At 42.7% G+C, this 21,055-nt stretch overlaps 1 protein-coding gene across 5 annotated transcripts in view; it reads left to right on the top strand.

Moving 5' to 3' along the window:
- Positions 1–21,055, top strand: part of fgd4a (FYVE, RhoGEF and PH domain containing 4a) — a 53,133-nt gene that overhangs the window by 27,375 nt on the left and 4,703 nt on the right. For 4 of the 5 annotated variants that reach the window (XM_080475080.1, XM_080475078.1, XM_080475079.1 and 1 more), the window contains exons 2-12: positions 1,174–1,257; positions 10,817–10,969; positions 11,601–11,802; positions 14,561–14,948; positions 18,455–18,544; positions 18,639–18,784; positions 18,931–19,087; positions 19,865–20,003; positions 20,085–20,143; positions 20,235–20,381; positions 20,731–20,903. In XM_080475080.1, coding sequence (XP_080331206.1) covers positions 1,174–1,257; positions 10,817–10,969; positions 11,601–11,802; positions 14,561–14,948; positions 18,455–18,544; positions 18,639–18,784; positions 18,931–19,087; positions 19,865–20,003; positions 20,085–20,143; positions 20,235–20,381; positions 20,731–20,903 — 1,738 coding nt within the window. Of the gene's footprint in view, positions 1–1,173; positions 1,258–10,816; positions 10,970–11,600; positions 11,803–12,236; positions 12,384–14,560; positions 14,949–18,454; positions 18,545–18,638; positions 18,785–18,930; positions 19,088–19,864; positions 20,004–20,084; positions 20,144–20,234; positions 20,382–20,730; positions 20,904–21,055 lie in introns of those variants that run through there. The other variant, XM_080475082.1, reaches the window with a different exon arrangement.

Raw genomic sequence — 21,055 nt, 5'->3', positions numbered from 1 at the left:
AATCTCTAAAAACGTATTTCCTTCCAGTGTCAGGTAAAACTAATGCAATGATCTGTCTTTTGAATTAATAATAACATTTTTAAATCTTGTCCTCCCATTTGATTATTTGGATATTAACATTTCCAGTGTTGTGAGATTCTATTATAAGTATTCTTCAATCCTCACAAATGCCAGAAAGCTTCAATCTCAGTGTTTGACACGCCTGTATTATTTGAGTGCCATTGAAAACACGGATGCGGTGACTCGCACAATGAAAGGTTTACAAGTCAGGAACTCACTGCCTCGGAGCTGGATTAAACTGAAAGTATAGAAAACTTCAGATATAAGTCTGCTGAGTGCTTTAATTCATGGTGACGTCAGCATATTGAATATATCCCATTTTATTCCAAAAGTATTGTTTTGGTGCAGTATTTTTCATTCCTGTGATCGAATTCATAAGTTCAGAAAATCTGAGGCAGAATGTGTTGCTGTGCAGTTTATTGGTGTTATTGTCACTTTTACTACATGTTTAGAACCGGCTGTGGTATTCTGCTGTGTGTATTGCTTCCACATTGTCTGTTACTGATGGACTCGCAGCTTTGATGTTTCATACTAACAGACGTTTGGAGCAAAGTTCAGTGTGTGTGTGTGTGTGTGTGTGTGTGTGTGTGTGTGTGTGTGTGCGTGTGTGCATTTGAGGCTTGCTTACACTGGTGAGACCATCATTGTTTTTATGAGCGTTGCCATTTTCTCTTTAATCTTTTATGTGCATATTAAACGGCTGTGTTGAAAGAGTGTCAGGCTTCCCCACAGACTCTGCCCCACATATCACAGACAGACTAATTAGAGGTTCTCTCTCCACGGAGTGGTGTATCCCTTTCATTTTCAAAACAAACATAAGTCTACATCCAGATCTTGATAAACGCAGATTTCGAGAAGATTGTTCCGCAATTCCTGCATGTAATTCTGCTTCATTGCCTCAGCTGCAGTTTGGGTCAGAGAGTCAACGTGAAAATCAAATGGCATGACGGTGCTAATGACTGTTTCTTCCATCTTCCTTTTGAACTCTTAAGCTGACGCTTTCCTGAATAAAGATGTATATTTGAAGCTCGTGTGCAAGACGATTTATCCAAACTTCCTCCGTTTTCTCTTGTGACTCTCCTGTGTTTTTTTTGTTTGTTTTTTTTCTTACAGGGAGGAAAGGCAAAGCTCCCTGCTATCAGACCAGGAGTGCTGACGATGAGGCCTGCGTGGCTGTGAAAATCGAAAACTCCCAAGGTAGTGAACACATTTTTAACATGATACATTCCAGAACTGAAATGCAGATTTCTTCATTGTCTCACTCTCCTCTTTGCTCACACGAAGGTGGAGCTTTGTATTCGGGGTTTACCTGTAAACGTGATGGGAATTCCTGCGGCGACGTGTTTGTGTATTTAGACGGTTCATTTCTGTGGCTGTTCTTGATTCCCATCTTGTAAAGTGTGGGGAGGTCGCGAGTCCGATTAAGATGCAAAGCTTTGTTATTTGTCGGTTACCTCCTTCGATCCACCGCAGGAAGGTTGCGCCTGTTTGTATTTAAAATCAGATGAGATTTTCAAGACTTTCTAAAAACTGTCCTGAGTGGCGAGAGATCTTTTTAAGGCTTCTGAATAAACCCGCCCCGGTAAGTGGGGATGCAGAGCCGTCCCGTGAAGCATGAGCATGCATCTCTGTGGCTTCATGCTATGCTGGGGTGTGAAACCTGCAGCTCTATTTTTATATCGCAAACTGCGTGCAAGTGTTTGTGTCTCTACTTGACGAATGGGTCCTTTTCCTCCAGCCCTGCTGTAGTGCCTTTTTTTCTTTTTTTTTTTTTGCATTATTTTTTTCTTCTTTTTTTCATCCCTTTAATTCTCTCTGTAAATCCTTCCATGCCTTCACCTCTCCTCCATCTGGCTTCCTATCTGTTTGTCTTCTCATTGTTTGTCTATTTCTCTCTTCCCTTCTGTTTTTATCGTCATAATGTTTGTCTCCATCCCCCGTCCTTCCTCTGCACCTCCCATCCTCTTCTTCGGCACATTGTCCTTTCAGCTGGTGGCCCCTCTGTTAGCGTGGGGGCAGATTGGGGTCCAGATACTAGGCTGGTTCATGGATTAGAGGATGAGGTGGGGTTAATCTGAAGAAAGTCTGGGTAGTTGAATAGACACGGATAATCCCTTTTATCTCATGCCCAGTGGTAAGATGGTTATCTGTCACTGTCCACCTCACACGCACACGCACACGCACACGCACACACATACAATGCATCACCCAGACATCCACTTTAACTGCACTCCATAATCTCATTGAGTGATATAGGGCAACTGGATTTATGTGTGTCTGTTTGCCTTGTGCGTCACGACCAAATCAAGGCGAGAAACAGTAGCTAATATGATGTTGTAATCTGTGTACATGGTGTCCCTTATACTGCTTTTCCCATTTGAAAAAAAAAAACACAAGAAAAAGAAAACATTGACTCAACATGAAAACGTTTAGAATTGAAAGTGGAAGGAAAATGGTACATGGTTTACAAAATTATTTCCAATGCAAAACTTGTGTGGCGTGCAAAAGTATTTAACCTCTTCAGCCCTCAGAAGTCACCCAGACGCTGAGAAATATAATAGTTTTTTTAAATCCCTGGATACATGTGAACATGGCCTCAGTCTGTGTTACTCCAGTCATCGGGCAAGAAGAAATCCACTGTCGAAACAAAGCCGGAAGAAGTCCCGTTTGCAGTTTTCCACGAGCCACGTTGTGGAGTGGACTATTTTTTAAACAGCTTGATCGTAGTTCAGTGTCACTGTGGGTTCAGAGGTCAGGGTATCCGTGGCAGCGCTTCATCTCATTTTCTACTCTTAAAGTTACCAGTTATCAAGAGGAAGTGTGGAGAAGTAAGTTCGCGCTTCTAACCGATCGCTGCACCACCGAGGTGTTAGCATGAGGGAGCAGTTTTGGTCATAATTGCTGAGTCATCGTTCAGGACTTTGTAATGATGAGAGGATTACAGATGCGACTCGGCAAAGTTGAATTAAATTATTTAATTTATATCCATTGTATTGGATTTATCCACATAAACTGAAAAATGATTATCCTTTTGATCTGTTCTAAGTGCATGTAATTTGTCTTAAATTCAATTTTAACACGCACACACTCATATATGTATTTATCTTTTTTTATTTTTAATCTTAAACAGCTGCAGCTTTGTAAGTAAGACTGTTCAAGAAATGGAATTTCTACTGGTTCAACTAGTTTACCAAAAGAGCAAAAAGAAGTTGCTATTGCTCCTCATCCTGCTCTGCAGCCTCATAGCACACATCACTGAATGTATAAGTGTGCGTGTGTGTGTGTGTGTGTGTCCGCACACAAAAATAGCAGGAGCTAAAATCTTCCGTATCATAAATGTCGACGATCTCTGTGGTTCAGCTTTTTTTTTTTTAAACCATGTGACGATTTAAAGTTGACTTATAATGAGGCCGAGCTGCAGAGAGGCTGCAGTCTCGGGAAGGAAGTCACAGATACTGAAGATGGAAAACCTCCAGTCACAGTTCCAGGCACTGACTTCTGCAAAAGGTACATCTCGGTCGAGAATAATCTGTTGACATCGTCGTTTCATTTTCATATCAGATCATGTGTCTGTACTTTAGCTTTCTGTTACTTGATTGGGTTCACTGCTTTAAATATTTGCTCACACGTTGCGGTGAAAGAAGTCAACGAGACAATAGTGTGTAGCTTCAGTTTGATTTGAGCAGCCCTGATGTGAAACACTGCCGGCTGTTTCACTGTGCGTGTTTGCCAATCATTGATTAGACTAATCGACGGACCAGGAACAGACGCACAGAAGTACTGTGTGTGTCCTCTGCCTTCACAGCAAATCTCTGCCTTATTGATTTCTTTATAATGCCACACAATCAACCACTTAAAAGCACTTTTCTTATATTTTAATTCACAGATACAGGCTGTTATGCGGTTATTTCCCATTTTAGATGTCGGCCATCAACACATAATTCCTGCTGTGTGAGTTTTGTCAGTCCAGAGGAGCACGTATGTGTTTAGTCAACTTGTGGAAGTGTGTGTGCGTGGTTCTTGTGTTTAGCCATTTCAGTGTGGGGTGTGTGTTCGAGTTGTGAGGGAGGAGTTGTGAGTTGTACTGCGAGTTCTTCACGCTGAGCTGTATCACTCACGACAACATTCCCTGGGGAGGACTGCGGGGAATTTAAAGTTGCTGCTGCTCTTTGACCAACACACACTCAGCATACACCACGCCGAGGTTGGCTGCAGAGCCGTTTTCCCATCAGACTGTGGGTGAGTTTTGAGATTTTCAGAGGAGAATGCTCGATTACTGGATATCCCTGTGTGACGCTTCTTTATCTCCTTTCATTTTGTGGCTTTGACAAGAAATTTAGTGTTGCAATGTTTTACATCATACAGCCGTCCAAGCCTTTAACATAATGAATGTAAACCGGTGTGGGTAAGTCATTGTTCTTCTTTATTTTTTGCACGCAGCTTTATGACCATATGCAGAGTGCCAGTTTTTTGATAAGATGTTCTTGAGATGGTTGCTTCTTTCACCTTTGGCTTGCTGCTATCTCCTGTCTCTCTGATTCCTTGTCACTGCTGTGCTGGAAGTCACCCACTTTATCTGTTTTTTTTCTTATGCCGTCTTTGTTAAGACGAAACAGAAACGGTATCCTCTCAGTCATTCCTTGTGATCCATGTGTCACACCCTTCAGGGCCTTGAGGAAAAAAGCCATTTTGTCAACTTTGTCAGACGCTCCTCTGCCCAGTGTCGGTACCTCCAGGGTGGCGACACACTGTAATGCACATACAGGTGTGTTTTTTGTTTACAGAGCTAAAACTTCCACATGGAAGTATAGGCACCTATTTTGCTGGAAGAGATCTGCATTGAGAAGAGGAGCCCATTTAGAGCATCCCAGATAAGCACATTGTCGGTGAACAGAAATGTTTTGAACATGCACTTCATCGCTTTTGACTGAAAGACTGAGTGACGATTAACCGGCTGGTGCATGTGCCCACATGCAGTGACACAAGGCGTGTGCGTGTGTGTGTGCGTGTGCGTGTGCGTGTGCGTGTGCGTGTGCGTGTGCGTGTGCGTGTGCGTGTGCGTGTGCGTGTGCGTGTGCGTGTGCGTGTGCGTGTGTGTGTGTGTGTGTGTGTGTGTGTGTGTGTGTGTGTGTGTGTGTGTGTGTGTGTGTGTACTTGTAAATGCAAGAAATCCCCCCTCTTGGTACTTTGGTCTCATGACTGACGTGGCTGAAGAGATCCACCTTTGGTTCAGACTGAATTATTTATTGGATGGAGTTTATTTCTTCCAGACATTTGAACTCCACCGATTCTGGAAATCTTTGTAAGAACAGTAAAGTTTTGCTGAAATCACATGGCAACCGCTGGATGTATTTTTTTATATTTTTAATAAAACTGGATGTAAATTGAATGCAAGAATTTCACTTCTTCCAATCAACTGCTTATTATGATCAGAATGTGTAATGTATAATGGTTACCACTCACTTTTTTCACTTTTTTCCCAAAAACACGCACTTGGTGACTCTACATTTCCTGTTGGTGTGTACTGTCTGCAGCCCCCCACTAACCTCAGTTGGGTAAAGCTGTAATGACAATGGATGGACGCAGTTTTAATTGTGCTGTCTGGCACTTCAATTAAAGTCCAAGTTCCTTAGTCTCTTTCTGCAAAAGAATCACTTTTAGCCGGGAAACGCTATAAAATGTGATGGTACACGTGATAAATGTCACATTATTGAATTTAAATAATGCAGTTGTTGGTTCTGTCCACTGAAATGGTTGCGTGTCTATCCGAGGCTCTTGTTGGGATGGCTCACTGTTTTCGGACATTGCTTGTTTTTTGTTGCATTGAATTTTGGTTCCTAGGCGATGCATTCCTCCATTGTCTTCATGAGCTGGCAGTAAAGTTGTGTATCTGTCAGAATGAGAACGCTGAAGAATCGAGGTGGGGACAGTGAGTTTACTATGTATAGTAGCACCACAAAACTGGCCACACATACATACATTTGCTGTTCCTGCAGTCCTACAGCAAAGGTCAATTTGAGACAAAAGCACCTTTATGCAGCACAGCCAATATGGCATATTTACAAACTAGCAGACTTCACATCTAACCTGTCGTGTGCTTTGATTCTTCGCTGTTCAAAAGACCTCGGCTCCAGATTGCGGGACTCCTTCCCCGTCACACAGAATCAAAGTGTTTCTGCTGGGTGGTGGCTGGCTGCTTCTAATTTACTGCACACGGCGGTCTGTCGCTTGTGCCAAGACGGATTTAATGAGAAGATGCCAGAGTGAGCGAGTTACCCAGAGCAGCAGCTCTGACCATACATTACAAACGAAGCAGAGGTCATCCTATTTTCACCATTAATGGCACTGACTGCATTTCTTTGTCTGAATCACATGGATCACAGATAAATTATCAGATTTTCACTGTATTTTTCCATACAGTTCACATCAGCAATACATCAAATTATCTTTATTACATGTCTCTTATATCAGCCAAAATGAAAATACCTGCACAGTCTCTTCAGTTTGGGCATATTGCTAAAAAATAGACACAATTTCATAGAAGAAGCAGTATTTATTATCTTTTTTTTAAGAAAATACTGTATTGGCAGTTTGCAGTCGGCCAGGCCAGTGCATAGAATAAAAACATGTAGAATGTTAAAGATGAGGATCTGCTGTTTGACTTACGTTAAAGGCAGTTTTCAGGGGCTGCCTTCATTTTGGGCGATATATTTATGTCATTTGGTGCATGACATGCAGCAGGATGTTTTCATTTGAACACTTAATGTGGCCATAAAGGGAAGTCAAGCACCTAATCAAGAGAAACTCCTTGGGCAGCCTTCATAAATGATTGGTAATTCTAAGCCCATGTTTAGAAAGCCTTCACTCCCAAACACAGCGTGGGATAGTTTCCAGCCAGACAGATGCTTTAAGCTGTTTCCTTTAATTACGGTCAGGCTGTAAAAATACAAACTGTAACTATATGATTCTGTGGTATTCTTTTCTCTCTCTCTCTTTCTGTTTCAGGGTTTGTGCGATAAAGATCACTGTAGAAAAATAATGTGGGGCCTCAAGCACCGTTGAGGCACGTAGTAAAATGCCTCCAAAAGCATAAATGCACAGTATATAGTGTGTACATTCTTGAAGAATTCGACAAGAAATCCATTTTGGGAAGCAGAACATCAAATTAGCAGGCACACACAGTTGCCATGCAGGGACCACAATGTAACGTGCACTTAGAAAAATTACTCATTAGGGTCCCGTGGTGCAAAAAAAAAACAAATATTTGTGGTTAACTGTTAACTCTATAAGTCGCATGTATGTGTTTGCCTAATTTGTTTTTGGTTTTTGCCAATCCTCAGGTTTACAATACCTCAAGCCTGAATCTTGCAGACATGGTCGTGTCTTCACAAAAGTCTGATTTGCTTGTGATCTGTCGAGCTCTCTGGTTTGTCAACTCGTCTCCACTCATCTTTGAGCAGACATTAACACATGCTGAGGCTTCTCTCCGTGCTATTATATAATATCCTGCTCATAAACTTTTATTTGAGCGTCATCATGTGTTGATCACTGTTTTAGTGCACCTATTTGTGCAAATATGAAGTAAAGTAATCTCAGAACTGACTCTCCCTTCAGTTTGCATAAACAAAGGCCACAACCTTTCACGCAATGACTTCCCCAAACATATCGGCTGGCTTTGTTCGCTCTGTGATGTGACATTGAGCTCTTATTTGTCACACAGTGTCATAATTACATGGTTGTGAACTTTCTGTACTCACAGTACTAGTACACAGTTGAAACCAGTAGTTTACGGACACTGTGCAAAAAGACACATAACACTTGTTTTTTTCTCAATGTCTGAAGTTAAATCAGACTCAACCTCTCCTGTTTCAGGTCAGTCAGGATGACCAAAATGATTTCATTCTGCTAAATGCCACAATAATGAGAGAGAGAATTTCTTAGAGAATGTTTTATTACTTTCTTCGAGGTCAAACTGTAAACATCTATCGTCAACCAGAAAGTGAAACTGGCTAATTTTCTGCAACTGACTGGACAGACGACTGCACGTCTGAATAGTTCTTCATGAAGACAAGGTCATACATATTTTGAATTCATAGGTTTTTTGCTGCTTCATAAATCATCGTTTTTGATTCAGCGTTCAGTTTAAGCCACTAGTGGGTGCTGTTTGTTTCTTTTAACACATGCACACAGAGAACAATACGATATACTGTAAACATTAACTATGCAGAGTACACAAGAGTATTCGCATGGGCCGACGACAAAGTCGAATTGCTATGACGGGAGATTTCCTGCTATAAAACGTGATCAAAAAGTTGTGTTTTCTGTGGCTCCGGGCACCGTTGTCGTGTAAACCTACACCCAAAACGGGGCCTTGATCGTAATAATGCTTCCTAAAAATGAACTAAAATGAATACAGGGCGTGTACAATTTATTTGTTTCACAGCATTTAACCACATATTAATCTTTCATTGAATAGTGTAATTTACCAAGTGATTTGTAACTGAAGTTATAATAAGTATAAAATGCACAGTGAAATCTTAACAATGTTCCCAAACTATTAAAAGACTTTGATAATGGGGGACCTGGGTTGAAACCCAGGAACGGCGTCCATTGTGAAAACTCTACAGTGCAAAATGCAATGACTGTGGCAGCCCCTGTAGAAGAGAGCAGCCACATAGACACTCCTTCTATTAGCTCGGGTGGAAGATCATTTTCAGAAAAAAAATGAAGTTGGTGTGCATGGTAATGCCCCCCTCCTCTATAAATAGATCAACCAGCTGCACTTTCAGACCAGAAGAGACCGAGTCTATCGAGAAATTAAGAACCTCCTCTCCATAATTTATGGTACAAGGATGGAAAGTTCCTCCTTCTCCTTATTAGCATGACTTGGGAGCCAAACAGATCATCAGTCTCTGTACTGCAGGCCGTTCATGGCTGAAAACAGAACATGCACCAATGGCAGGAGTTCACTTTTTTTTACAGAAATCTCAACATGTCCTCTTCACTCTACAGCTATAGATGGTTCGCCGCACGCCGCTGTTTGTCTGCACGAGTTAGGCGAGCATTGATTTCTGCATTCGCCCGATGCATCAGCGTCACTTCTGTTGAATTGCACACACCTTCTTAAGTGGCCACTTCAAATGGAAACCAATGCACTGATATCTTGTAAAATAATGAGAGTGCCTACACTCTTCTGGCAGCAGAGCCCCATATATGGGCATTTGCCTTACTGGGCTGCTCCTCGGAGACCCGTGTGTGTGTTTGTTGGCTGTGAGGTCAGAGACGGGTAGATTACGCTGCTGTAAATACTGTCAGTCTGTGTTGGTATTAAATTAGTCTGTCTGCGCAGTCTGAATACAAAAGCTGTGCCATCTGTGGCCAGCTGGTTGGAGGGAAAAGTCTCACCGGAGAGTATCGTCAACTGGATGATTAGCTGGATAAGCAACTGAAGTGTGTGATACTCACTAGTATTTATTCTTCCGCTATTTATCATAGTCATATTTGCAACAATGAATATTTGATAGGAATGAACTCTTGCTCTATGGGACACAAAGGAGACTGCATGTCATGTCTGGTGAAACATTCGATGAGCTGCAAAAGGAAACGGAGGCTCGTGAAAGAGGAGGAAAAAAGCCTTGATTGAGTCTTTACGGACTATTTTACACCACTGTAAAATATTACTTATTGCGTTTTAGGTGCATTTGTTTTTGCATTGAACATTATTGTGGGACGAGTATCAAAAGAAAACTTAAACGTTGACGCCGTGATGCACATTTTTTTGTATAGCTTCGCTGTGAAAACTGGTCCCCGTTAAAACAAAATTGGAAATCATCGGATTATTTTATTATTAAAACGAAATATCAACAAATTTTCTGATGGTTTTTATGATTTCTAAAGCTAAAAATGTAAATGATTTGCATTTTCAGTTTATGTAGAATCCTTTTAAGCTATTAGACAGTTTTATGTTCAAGTAGATAATGTGTTATGTGTATTTCTATGTGCATGTCTAAGTATGAATGTAGATCAGGTATATTCATAAAATATCTATTTATTCATATTTTGTGTGTGTGTGTGCGCATGAACGTGTGTGTGTGTGTATTGATGTGTATATACAATATGTATATACATTCATCTTAGTGAAAATAGATAATTTTTTTCTATTTTGTGTGTTTTGACTTGTTTAGAACAAATAATAATTTTAACAATACATATATTTTTAAATTGTACTTTTCAATTACATTTAAGTTTTTTGTGACACGTGTGTGTGATGTGATGCAACCAAAATCACTGACAATTGGAAATGACTGTCCTAGAAGGACAAAATAACTGTTTGTATGTTGGACGAGCGCTTTTTGAAACAAGGTGCATCGACAAAAGTGACGCTCATGCTTTCAGTTCGACGTCAGGAAAAGCTGAGTTATTCTTTTTTAATTGCTTCCTCGTCAGATAAAAATTAAGGAACTTGTTCGTTCACTCGATATTATAAATAATTATTGATGATAAGTAGTTGTAACATTTGGCCATATCGGTATTGTTGATGGTGATAAAAATTTCAAAGATTTTTTTTTAGGTTATTGTCTACCGCTTTAATGTTTTTATATCATCTTACATTTAATTGCATTACATATTATATTCCACTTTTATTTTAGCCAGTTTTTTTTATAAAAAATTTTTTTTTGTCTTAGTAGAACAGTTTACTGTCCCTGAAGTCTTTGACCTGATTGTCATGGATGCGTTTCCTCTGTGTGTCCTCCAGCGTTAGGCAGCATCCCGGCGCATGTACAGAGCAGCGTGCCCAGCATCCAGGCGTGTCTGAACCGTGCAGGTGGATTCAGCAGTGACAGGACCCGGGCGGAGGTCAATGGAAGAAGCTCCGGCAGCAGGGCCCGGCTGCCGTCGAAACCACAAGGTACATGAGAGCAAATCGGGGCCGCACAGCGGGAAGGTCAAACAATGTGAGAGTCACAGAGAATTGTCTGTTGGATAGTATTGACACGCACAGTCTCTTATGCTCTCACATTTTGATTGTCCAAACAAATTTTAAATAAAGGGAAAAAATCACCATGGTGCACTAGTTTGTTTTAACCTTTCTGAGGACTTGCTGTACACTGTGTGATTGTGTTCACGAAACGGTTATAACAGGAATCAAGTTATGCAAGCTGGAGTGGGATCAGTGAACCCGGAGTCTCGTTCCTCTTTTATTTGAGCCGAGTAAATCATTTCACACAGATAAGACAGGAGATAAAGCTCCGTGGGTTTTTTTGGGTTTGTTTTTTTTCCCTCCTGTGGCTGTAAATCAAGCCGGGCATTGATTTGGGAAAACACCGATTTGTGCACATGTTTAAATCTTTTCAGGTACTTTCTGCTTGTGACTGTTAAAACCAGCTCAGTGACAAGTGCTGTCAATTGGGATGGCTTACACTGCCCCCTGCAGCTTTAGAGTAATATTGCGGCGGCCTATTACCTAATGTGAAAAGCATCAGAGCAGGTCATCAGTATTCAAGGCTGGTGTTCAGACTTTTCCCATGTCTCCTTTCTAGTGCCCCCAAAGCCACTGCACCTCCAGAGCCCAGTGACAGAGGTCCCGTCTTCACTGAGCAGGTTTCACCTACCACCACTCAGACACGTCATGGAGGACGGAGGTGGTGGGAAAGAAGGAGGAGGAGGAGGAGCTGTGAACCGGGAGAGAGTGAAGGAGAAACACTCCAAAGTCTCAGATCTAATCAGTCGTTTTGAGAACAGGTATGCAGTCTTCACTGTCTCTCTCTCTCTCTCTCTCTCTCTCTCTCTCTGGTGGGGAATGTTTTCCTCTAAAGAATTAAAATAAATGCAGATTGGATCCTGCCAAAAAGAAAAAGGATAATTGGAAGATTTGTCTCGGGAATTGTTCACTTTATGCAATATTCTTCATGACAAGTGGCTGTTGTGTTGATTGAAAACACCTTCTCTCAGTCCGTCGCCAGTAAAGCACAACAGATTGTTTCTGGTTGAATAACTCCATCTGCGTCGCCTCATTGTCTTGTAATAAAAAAAAAACAACCTCGGCGAGGCTGTCGCAATCACAGTGACGGAAAATGTTGTCTTTCCTAACCTTTCGTACGGCAGCTCTTTCAGGGATGAAAAGCAGAAGTGTCTTGATTAAAGTCTTCAGCCGGCGCCCGGCTGGTCGTACCTTTAGCGGAGAGATTAGACTTTGCCTGACACACCGGGCGTTAGTGAGGAGGGGGGATAAAGGGAGATTTGTACTGGCAAGTGAAAACACAGGTCCTCATTCAGTTGTGGGACGAGACTCTGCGTTGTGAGATGAAACCCAGGAGATCGAGGTAGGGTGCGTCTTGAGTTACTCCTCCTTGTGGTGATGTGGTGGCTTTTGCATGTCTGACATTTCACGTGGAGGAAAAGTTTCACTCACGACATGGAAACTAAATCATTTTTAAGCATATTTTGACTTATGATTGTGATGATTATGGCCTTTGCTTATTAGAAAATGAAGTATTGTGAAATTTTCAGATACAGTATTCTTGATTTTCACAACTTTATAAGCTAAACTCGCAATAAATCTTGTAAATTAACATTCCGAATGGAGAAAACTCTGGTGTGCTTGGTTAAGATTTGTCAGTCTGTTCTTCGGGGACTGCAGGAGACGACCCCGGGAATGCAAAGATTACAGTTTAAAAAAAAAAAAGGTTTCAGATGGTTACAATCTAATTTTAAATTGACAAAGCCACTTAAAGGAAAAAGAAAATACTGAGCATGCACATACACTTTTTGTTCTTCATACAATTATGTAAATTTTAGCTGCGGCCTTGTCTCTGTGATTGAGCCCCTTTAAAAGCCATGAGAGGCACAACAATGGCGCCCTTGTCCTGCCTGCTCGCCCGTACAGTTTTGCCCCCAAAAGAAATATTCAGACTGCCGCAGTGGCGAGCCAGTGAGATTTCCCCACTGTCTCTTTTTTTTTTTTTTTTAAACTGTAATCTTTGCATTCCCGGGGTCGTCTCCTGCCGTCCCCGAAGAACAGACTGACAAATCCTAACCAAGCACACCAGAGTTTTCTCCACACCTTTTCATCACGCTCTCCAGTGTGAAATGAGGTTAATCTGAGCGAACTGGGTGCTTCTTTTTCATTCAGACTCGGCTGGGCCGCGGGGATTATCCCTCTAGTGGCCTTGCAGCCGAGAGAAGAGAAAGCCTGTGAGAACAGAATTAGCCTACTAATATACTAATCTGGTTCACATGCTGCTCCAGAGTGGCCCAAAACAGCCACATGGCCACAAGTGGGAGCGTTTACTTTAAAACACTGTTGTGCACCGGAACACTTTCTGTGTTATTTATATGCAAAGAGGAACTGATGTGTCCACCGACAGAGTGAAGTGTGTCTCTTTTGTTTTCTTGTTTGTTTGTTTTTTGAAAAGCAGTATATCTGGCCAGCTAGTCGTGACATTATTCAGTCTTCCTGTGAGAGGCACACAATATATCTTTTCACGTACACAAACCTCAGGTGGCTCACAGCCCCAGACCTGATTCATCTGTGGAGTGTTTCACCAGCTTGTTGTTGTTCCCCTATTTACACCTACTTCCTGTTTCTACCGGCAGTCGCAGTCAGTGCAACAAAGAATGTCACTGAGGCTGAAAAAAATACAAAACGTTTTTTATTTTTATATTTTTTTTAAATCACCTGCTGTTGGTTTCTTGCATCACTAAATGTTCGATTAGAGCCGTCAAATCTGCTTCTTGGTGAAATGTGATTGTTAGTGTGAATGGAGGGCTGATGTACAGTGGCTGCTGTGGCTGCTTGTTCTAACACTGGACGTCCGGGGGGGGGGGGGGGGGGGGGGGTCGTCGTTTGTGGGGAAACAGCTGCACTGGCTGCTGGTACAGGATTTCTGACAACTGAATGGTGATATTGTTTTACTTTTTTAACCGAAGCTTTATTTCCACCTTCATGCAAGCTGGTTTTTATATTCATTCATGTACAAGTAAAAAAAAAAAAGAGAGATTTCACAACATCATATATCAAGCAGGTTCAGTGTGTGTGTGTGTGTAAGTAGGACAGCATCCACCTCTCGGGAGTATAGCTGTACCTCCTCCTGTCTTCCTCATTATACTGTAGCTCCTATCCTGCTCTGCTGTGCTCACACTTCCTCTGCATTCAGCAGCCTCCTAAGACAGCAGGAAGTTTGTGCATCTCCACAAGTTTATTTTTAACTCTCGCACTCACGTGTAAAAGCTCTCTGCTTACTGCGGATCCCCACAACTCTCCGTCACCGTGCCACTACGAGCAGCTGCTAAATAGCCTTCAGCAATCTGTCTTCTTTTCTCTCTCTCTCTCTCTCTCTCTCTCTCTCTCTCTCTCTCTCTCTCTCTCTCTCTCTCTCTCTCTCTCTAGCCCGTTTTCCTCTACGGTTTTTTGTTTTTAGGAAGCGTGGTCGTTAACTCATTGTGTGCTGTCGCCCAGCTGACCCGCTTCCTCCTTTGCCTTTTCCGCTTGTTCCTCCAGCAACCCAGAGAGCAAGAGAGACGGCTCGCCGGTCAAACACATCAGCAAGGCGACCAACGGCAGCCCGGCCCACCACGCCTTCCAGAAGCAGGTGGAGCCCGGCAGGACTGAGGAGAACAACTCCACCTCTGTCATGACGGCGACGCAGGATGCGCCCAAACCGGCAGCGAACGGGGTGCTAGTGCAGATGGAGAAAGAGGACAGGGAGGAGAGCTATCATGACGAGGCGAGGGTCGAGGATCTCAGGCTGGTGAATGGAGACATGGGGAGTGCAGAGCAAAGTGATGATCACTCATCAACGCACGCAGGCAGGACCGAGGCAGAAAGCCACGCCGAGACCGAGGACAGCCGCAATGACGGGAGTGAAGGAGGGAGCGCAGAGCCGAAGGTACGGACACGGCGTTCACTTTTTTACATGTCACATCCTGGTGTTCCCGGGACCCGGCTTCAAGCACCAGGTGCTGCAGGACTGGTATCAGGGTTGCCAGTTCACAGTTCAGCCAAAATACACACTTTATGTCGCACACTTTCACGCCTCTCACAGCTTTTCTTGTTCCTCTGACTCGTCAGACTGGGGAATATATTTACTTTCTCAGCTTTCAGTCTAATTAAATCATCCGAACCGCTTCTCCTCAGGGTCACGCTAACATTGTAAGTGTAGAGTTACAAGGGAAGAAGAAGAAGTGTGTGTGTGTGTGTGTGTGTGTGTGTGTGTGTGTGTGTGTGTGTGTGTGTGTGTGTGTGTGTGTGTGTGTGTGTGTGTGTGTGTGTGTGTGTGTGTGTGTGTGTGTGTGTGTGTGTGTGTGTGCGTATTTTATTCATCGTATTCATGTCCGTCTCAGAGGGGTTATTTTCTGTGAAGGCTCAGCAGATGTCAAACATTTGAGCAGCTGAGTTCGTGCCTCAGCAGCCTCCCGCATGGGAAACTATGATGCCGGCTGTTGTCCACCATTTATAAATATCTCAGGTTTAGATGAATCTCCGTCTTTGCAGCGATGAAAACAACCACACAGCCCTCAACGCTGTGAGAGAGGACCAGCCAAAGATTATAGTACTTCAGTCAGTCACACCAGATGCCCCATATTTAACTCTGCATCCTGCTCAGTCAAAACAACTCTTATTTCTAGTTGTGTTGTCGGCCTGAGAGGCAGAAAAGTCAAGTGTAAGGTTAACTTTGGTGATGACTGTTATTCATCTAACTGTAGACTCTGAACTGGGAACTTAATTTAAATGGATTAATTCACTCTAGATTGAGTCTGAGTGACTTTATCAAAGTTAGTGGATTTTTTTTTAATCAGCTTGTTTAGTCCTTTTTGCTTGAATTAACATAGTGTAGTTTCTCTTTATGTTGATTGCTAATTTAAGTGTGGTGACAATAAAATAAAATAAAAACCCATTAAAAACTGTCATTAATTGTCCACTGCACTCTTGCTTTAAATGCTGCTTTACAGCCATGATTGACTGAGAAACCTCATACAACTGAGCCATCAGTGGTATTTCAGCCACTGTGAGATGTAAAAACGTTTGCTGTCAGGAAGCTGCCACGTGGTTTACTTCACCATCATCCACCCACAGTCTGCACTGCTTTATCCAACGTAGGGGTGTCAAACGCTTTTTAATTTAAAGGGCACATTCAGCCTAATTTCATCTTTACCGCACCGGTAAAATAGTGCCAAAGTAACGTTTAAATTTAAACTTGAACGATTTTTTTATCTGTGGTGTAGAGTATATGTGACACAAATGTCTGTTTTAAAAAAAAAAAAATGTTCATGTCCGTTTTTGTTGAAGTTTATATTGATTTACTTAAAATTAAATTCTAAAATATATAGATTTTTGTCCCCTCTTTATAAGTGATAACTTCAAATCCAAGGCTTTTTTGTGTGACGTTTGCTTGCGTGTGTGTGTTTTCTCCAACATGTTGTCTTCCCACAGTACAAAAACAAGCATGTGAGGTGAATCGGTGTCCCTGAACTGCCTGTAATTGGTGTGTTGTTGTCTGTCTGTTTGTCTCTCTGGCCTGTGATGTAACCTGCCTTGACCAATAGTCAGCTGGGATCAGCTCCAGCGCCCTGTGACTCCGAACAGGATAAAGCAGTGCAGAAAAGATGATTGGACGGCCCTCTGGAGATGAATTAGATCTCATCCTTTAAATAATTATTTTAATTAGAAGGCTACTTGGTGTGTTTCGAAATGTGACCAAATAAACCGGATGTTTCTGTGGAGAGCAGTGGGGCAGTGGATTTAACGCGTCATATAAAGTGCATTTGAGTCCAGTGGAGTTTCCATGTTCTCCCTGCGCATGCATGGCTTTTCAAAATAAAGGTATGAGCTAACCCTTGGTAATTTGTGACACTGTGATGAGCATGTCCAGGGTGTATCCTACCTTTGCCCATCGTCGGTTGGTATTGACTCCTGAGCTGGATAAAGTCATATATAAGTGAGGAATGTGACAATGAGGTCCGATTGTACCTGTTGGGCCACATAAATAAATGAATAATTGCAGGAGTGTGTACGTGACCGGTGCTGTAGCTTGCGTGTTCCCCCTGTGTGAATTTTCTCAGAATAATCCCAATTTATGAGTCGTGTGACTGACGCTGCCTTCGCCTCCAGCCAGCTGGGATCAGCCCCTTTATAGATTTATCATAATAGAAGAGTAATGGTCTGCTCTGCCACACCATCACCACTGAGCTTTAACTTTGTAGATGCACGGGCAGTTAGATAAATATTACTTATTTAACTTTATTCAAACCATCTGTTTCTTTCTATGTGGAGCAATGTCAAAGAATTTCCCCCAGGGATTAATAAAGTGAATTCTGATTCTGATATTAGAATATGTTGGGTAGCAGTAGATGATGATGATGAGATCACTGATGACGTAACGTGGCATAACTGTTTTGGGATTGTTGAATTCAACTATATATAGTTAACTCTAAATTGACCAGTGTGTTTTTATTATATTTAAGGTGACCACAATGCCTGACTGTGGCTACACATACGCTATAAATACGCACTGCCAGTAAAATGAGCTGGCATGCCAGAAAGAAACCTTACATTTATTAATTACAGTTTTGTTCTTCACCAATTGTCTGGCTACTGAAACCGGACTGTCGGCTGAGGCCGAGTTGCAGATTTGTGTCTTTGTTTTAGGTGGTGTCATTTCCCTTCTTCCATATTCTCATTTCCTTTTCTGATAGCCTCGGTTGACACCGCAGGCCAGACAACTGTCAGCCCTGCGCTAATGACACACACACACACACACACACACACACACACACACACACACACACACACACACACACACACACACACACACACACACACACACACACACACACACCAGGACAACCTGATCCTGCAAGCATCGCAACCAAAACGGCGATGGACTTGAGGCGACACTGAAACACCTGGAAAGTTGTCAGTGCTTTCACTGCACTGTTGGCTCTGAACGTCTCCCCTCAGCTGTTTTGTCTTTTGGAAAATCGTCGCGCTCACAGACTTGGCGTTTGCGTTGTGAATCCAGTCGTGAGCCAAACAGGAACTTGCGGAGAGAACTGCAATTTTTAAGCGACAAAAACATGAGAATGCCGTCGAACGGTAACTCTGCATCGCGAAACGATTCAAACCAGACTTCTGCATTTTCGTTTTCGCTCAGATGAACAGTCAATATCGAGGGAAGTCCCTTTGAGTTTGGATGAGTACATCTACAATACCTATGATCAGGATAATGGCAAAGTTAGAGTTCTGAATTCAACTTGGGTACAAGACTCATGCATGCACAGGGAGAACATGCCACCAAACTCCTCACTAAAGCCTGAAATCAAACTGGGGATATTGAATTCAAATGAGTCGAAATAAAAACATAAATAATCCCATGAATGTGCCGTTGTTTTGCAGGAGACGAACGAACAGAAGATTTTTAAAATTGCCAGTGAGCTCCTGAAAACGGAGAAGGCGTACGTAGCACGGCTGAACCTGCTGGACCAGGCGAGTGACTCATTGAAATGTTCCAGCTTTAGCGTTTCTATTTCCTTTTTATGATGGAAATCAAAGTCAATATGCTGTAACTGTGCCTCTTCAGGTATTTTGTGCAAAGCTGATGGAGGAAGCAAATAAAGGAACGTTCCCTGTGGAGGTGGTGAAAAACATCTTCTCCAACATCTCCTCCATCCACACGTTCCACGGCCAGTTTCTGCTGCCAGACCTGGAGAAACGCATGGGAGAATGGTGAGCTTCAGCCCCGACACGAGAGTTAATGCCCCAGCAAGATTCCTGTTTTGCTCAGATGCTGATTGCTGAATCCCGGTGAAGGACTTTTTGCCTAAAAGCAAGGCGTCTGTTCTGGATACATGACTGTCTCTTCTTCATCGCAGGGCATCCACACCTCGTATCGGGGACATCCTGCAGAAACTTACACCCTTCCTCAAAATGTACGCCGAGTATGTGAAGAATTTCGACAAGGCCATGGAGCTGCTGAAGCACTGGACCGACCGCACGCCTCAGTTCAAGGCCATAATTCAGGACATACAGGTACTTAATGGTCTGTGAGGTCAAATCCAGTCTGGATTAGGAAACATCGGGCGCACACAATAAACAACCAAGTAGTGATCATAACTGGGGGGGGATGAGACACCAGTGGTGCTGGACGTTGTTAACAAGCACGTTAAGGACTTTAAAATGACGATGACCGTGTGAGTGAAGCTGTGGGAAAAGCAGGAGAATAAGAGTGATTAAAAACTGGGGCCAAACCAGAAAAGAGGACATTCTGAGAAGAACAATCTGAAGACTAGATAAGACTCTATCAGAGCTGCAGAAAAGCAAATTTATTGTTACTGCAATGACATGCACAGCATACATACTGCAAAAAGCTGGCTTAACTGCAATAAATTGGTTTTTTGGACTGTGCGAGCTCAAAGGGACCGAATTGTAAATATTAAGGAAAATAGCCCTTATTATTTAATACCGTTTTTTATTTATTCAAGTATTATTGCAGAAGCCAGGAGCTCAAAAATCAAGAAAAAGTAACAAGGTCAGAAAACTGCTCCTTTTGTGAAGCTGATGGGAGTTACAGACGCTCACGAACTAGAAAGACATGAAAAAGAAACAATTTCAGTTAAACATTATATACTTAAGAGTTCTTTTCCACTTGATACTGTGCAGCTCAAGACCAAATGTGGTGAATTATTAATAAAAAAAAACAAAAAAAACCACTGTTTTTATTTTTAGAAAACAAAGTCGTGTCTGACACAATTTTTCCAAATATGAACCGGGACCACTTTTCGATCTTTTCTTGTCATTTCTGGACAGAGTCAAGAGGTGTGTGGCTCTTTGACGCTCCAGCACCACATGTTGGAGCCGGTGCAGAGGGTCCCTCGATACGAGATGCTGCTGAAAGATTACCTTAAGAAGCTGCCTCCGGATGATCCGGACCGACGAGACTCAGAAAGTGAGGAAAATTTACACCGAACCACCGCTCAACCAACGTTGAGATGTTGCCTCTGAATTAATGGATTTTGTTTCTCTTCAGAATCATTAGAAATCATTGCCACGGCTGCTACTCACTCCAACAGCGCCATCAGGAAATCTGTGAGTAAAGCCGATTTATTTCAAAAGAATCTCTCCAAACTGTGTCACTTCCGACTAAAAAAACAAAAAATGGCTCCTCTTAATCAATCAGGAGAATCTAAAGAAGCTGATGGAGATTTACGAGATGCTGGGGGAGGAGGAGGACATCGTGCACGCCTCTAACGAGTTCATCAAGGAGGGCCACCTCCTCAAACTGGCGGCCAGGAACGCCTCGGCGATGGAGCGATATCTCTTCCTGGTGAGGGTCACGAAAACACTCACCTCTCCGACTGCAGGGAAATATGCTGAGGCCTGACTTCTTCTGCACTATTCAATTTAAAACAAGTGAATCGTTTCATGCCAGGAACACCTCCCGTGTAACGACACCTCAGGGGCACATGAACCCTTCTCTAAATTATGAAGATTGCTGGTTGATGCGATTATGTTGTTGCTGTTTCTCATTAGCTGCGTGCAAAATGAGTCCCGGCCGCGTCATTCGGGCCCCCTGCAGAGTTTCATGCTGCACCCTGAGGAAAGACGCTACGTGAAGAGCCTGATCCACAGGAGCGCTGATCTATCAGCTTTCCTGTTCTTTTTTTATCTACCAGTTCAACAACATGCTGCTGTACTGCGTGCCCAAGTTCAGCCTGGGCGGGCCGAAGTACACAGTGAGGACACGGATCGGCATCGACGGGATGACCGTGCGGGAATCGCACAATGAGGACTACCCTTTTACGTTCCAAGTGTCGGGGAGGGAGAGGACATTAGAGCTCCAGGCCAGGTACTCGGTTTTTTTTTTGTTTTGTTTTGTTTTTAAGGGGTCATCGTATCCAGCTTTTCAACACTTTCACATGGGTCTCCTTGGTCCCAAAAAGTTTATTGCCCCAAATCCAGCTTTTCCTTGATTTTCATTCATTTAAATATTGGATCATA

Source organism: Lipophrys pholis (assembly GCF_963383615.2).
Source record: "Lipophrys pholis genome assembly, chromosome: 11".
Taxonomy (NCBI): Eukaryota; Metazoa; Chordata; class Actinopteri; order Blenniiformes; family Blenniidae; genus Lipophrys; species Lipophrys pholis.
Note: the sequence above shows the minus strand (reverse complement) of the source record. Positions and strands in the feature narration are given on the sequence as shown.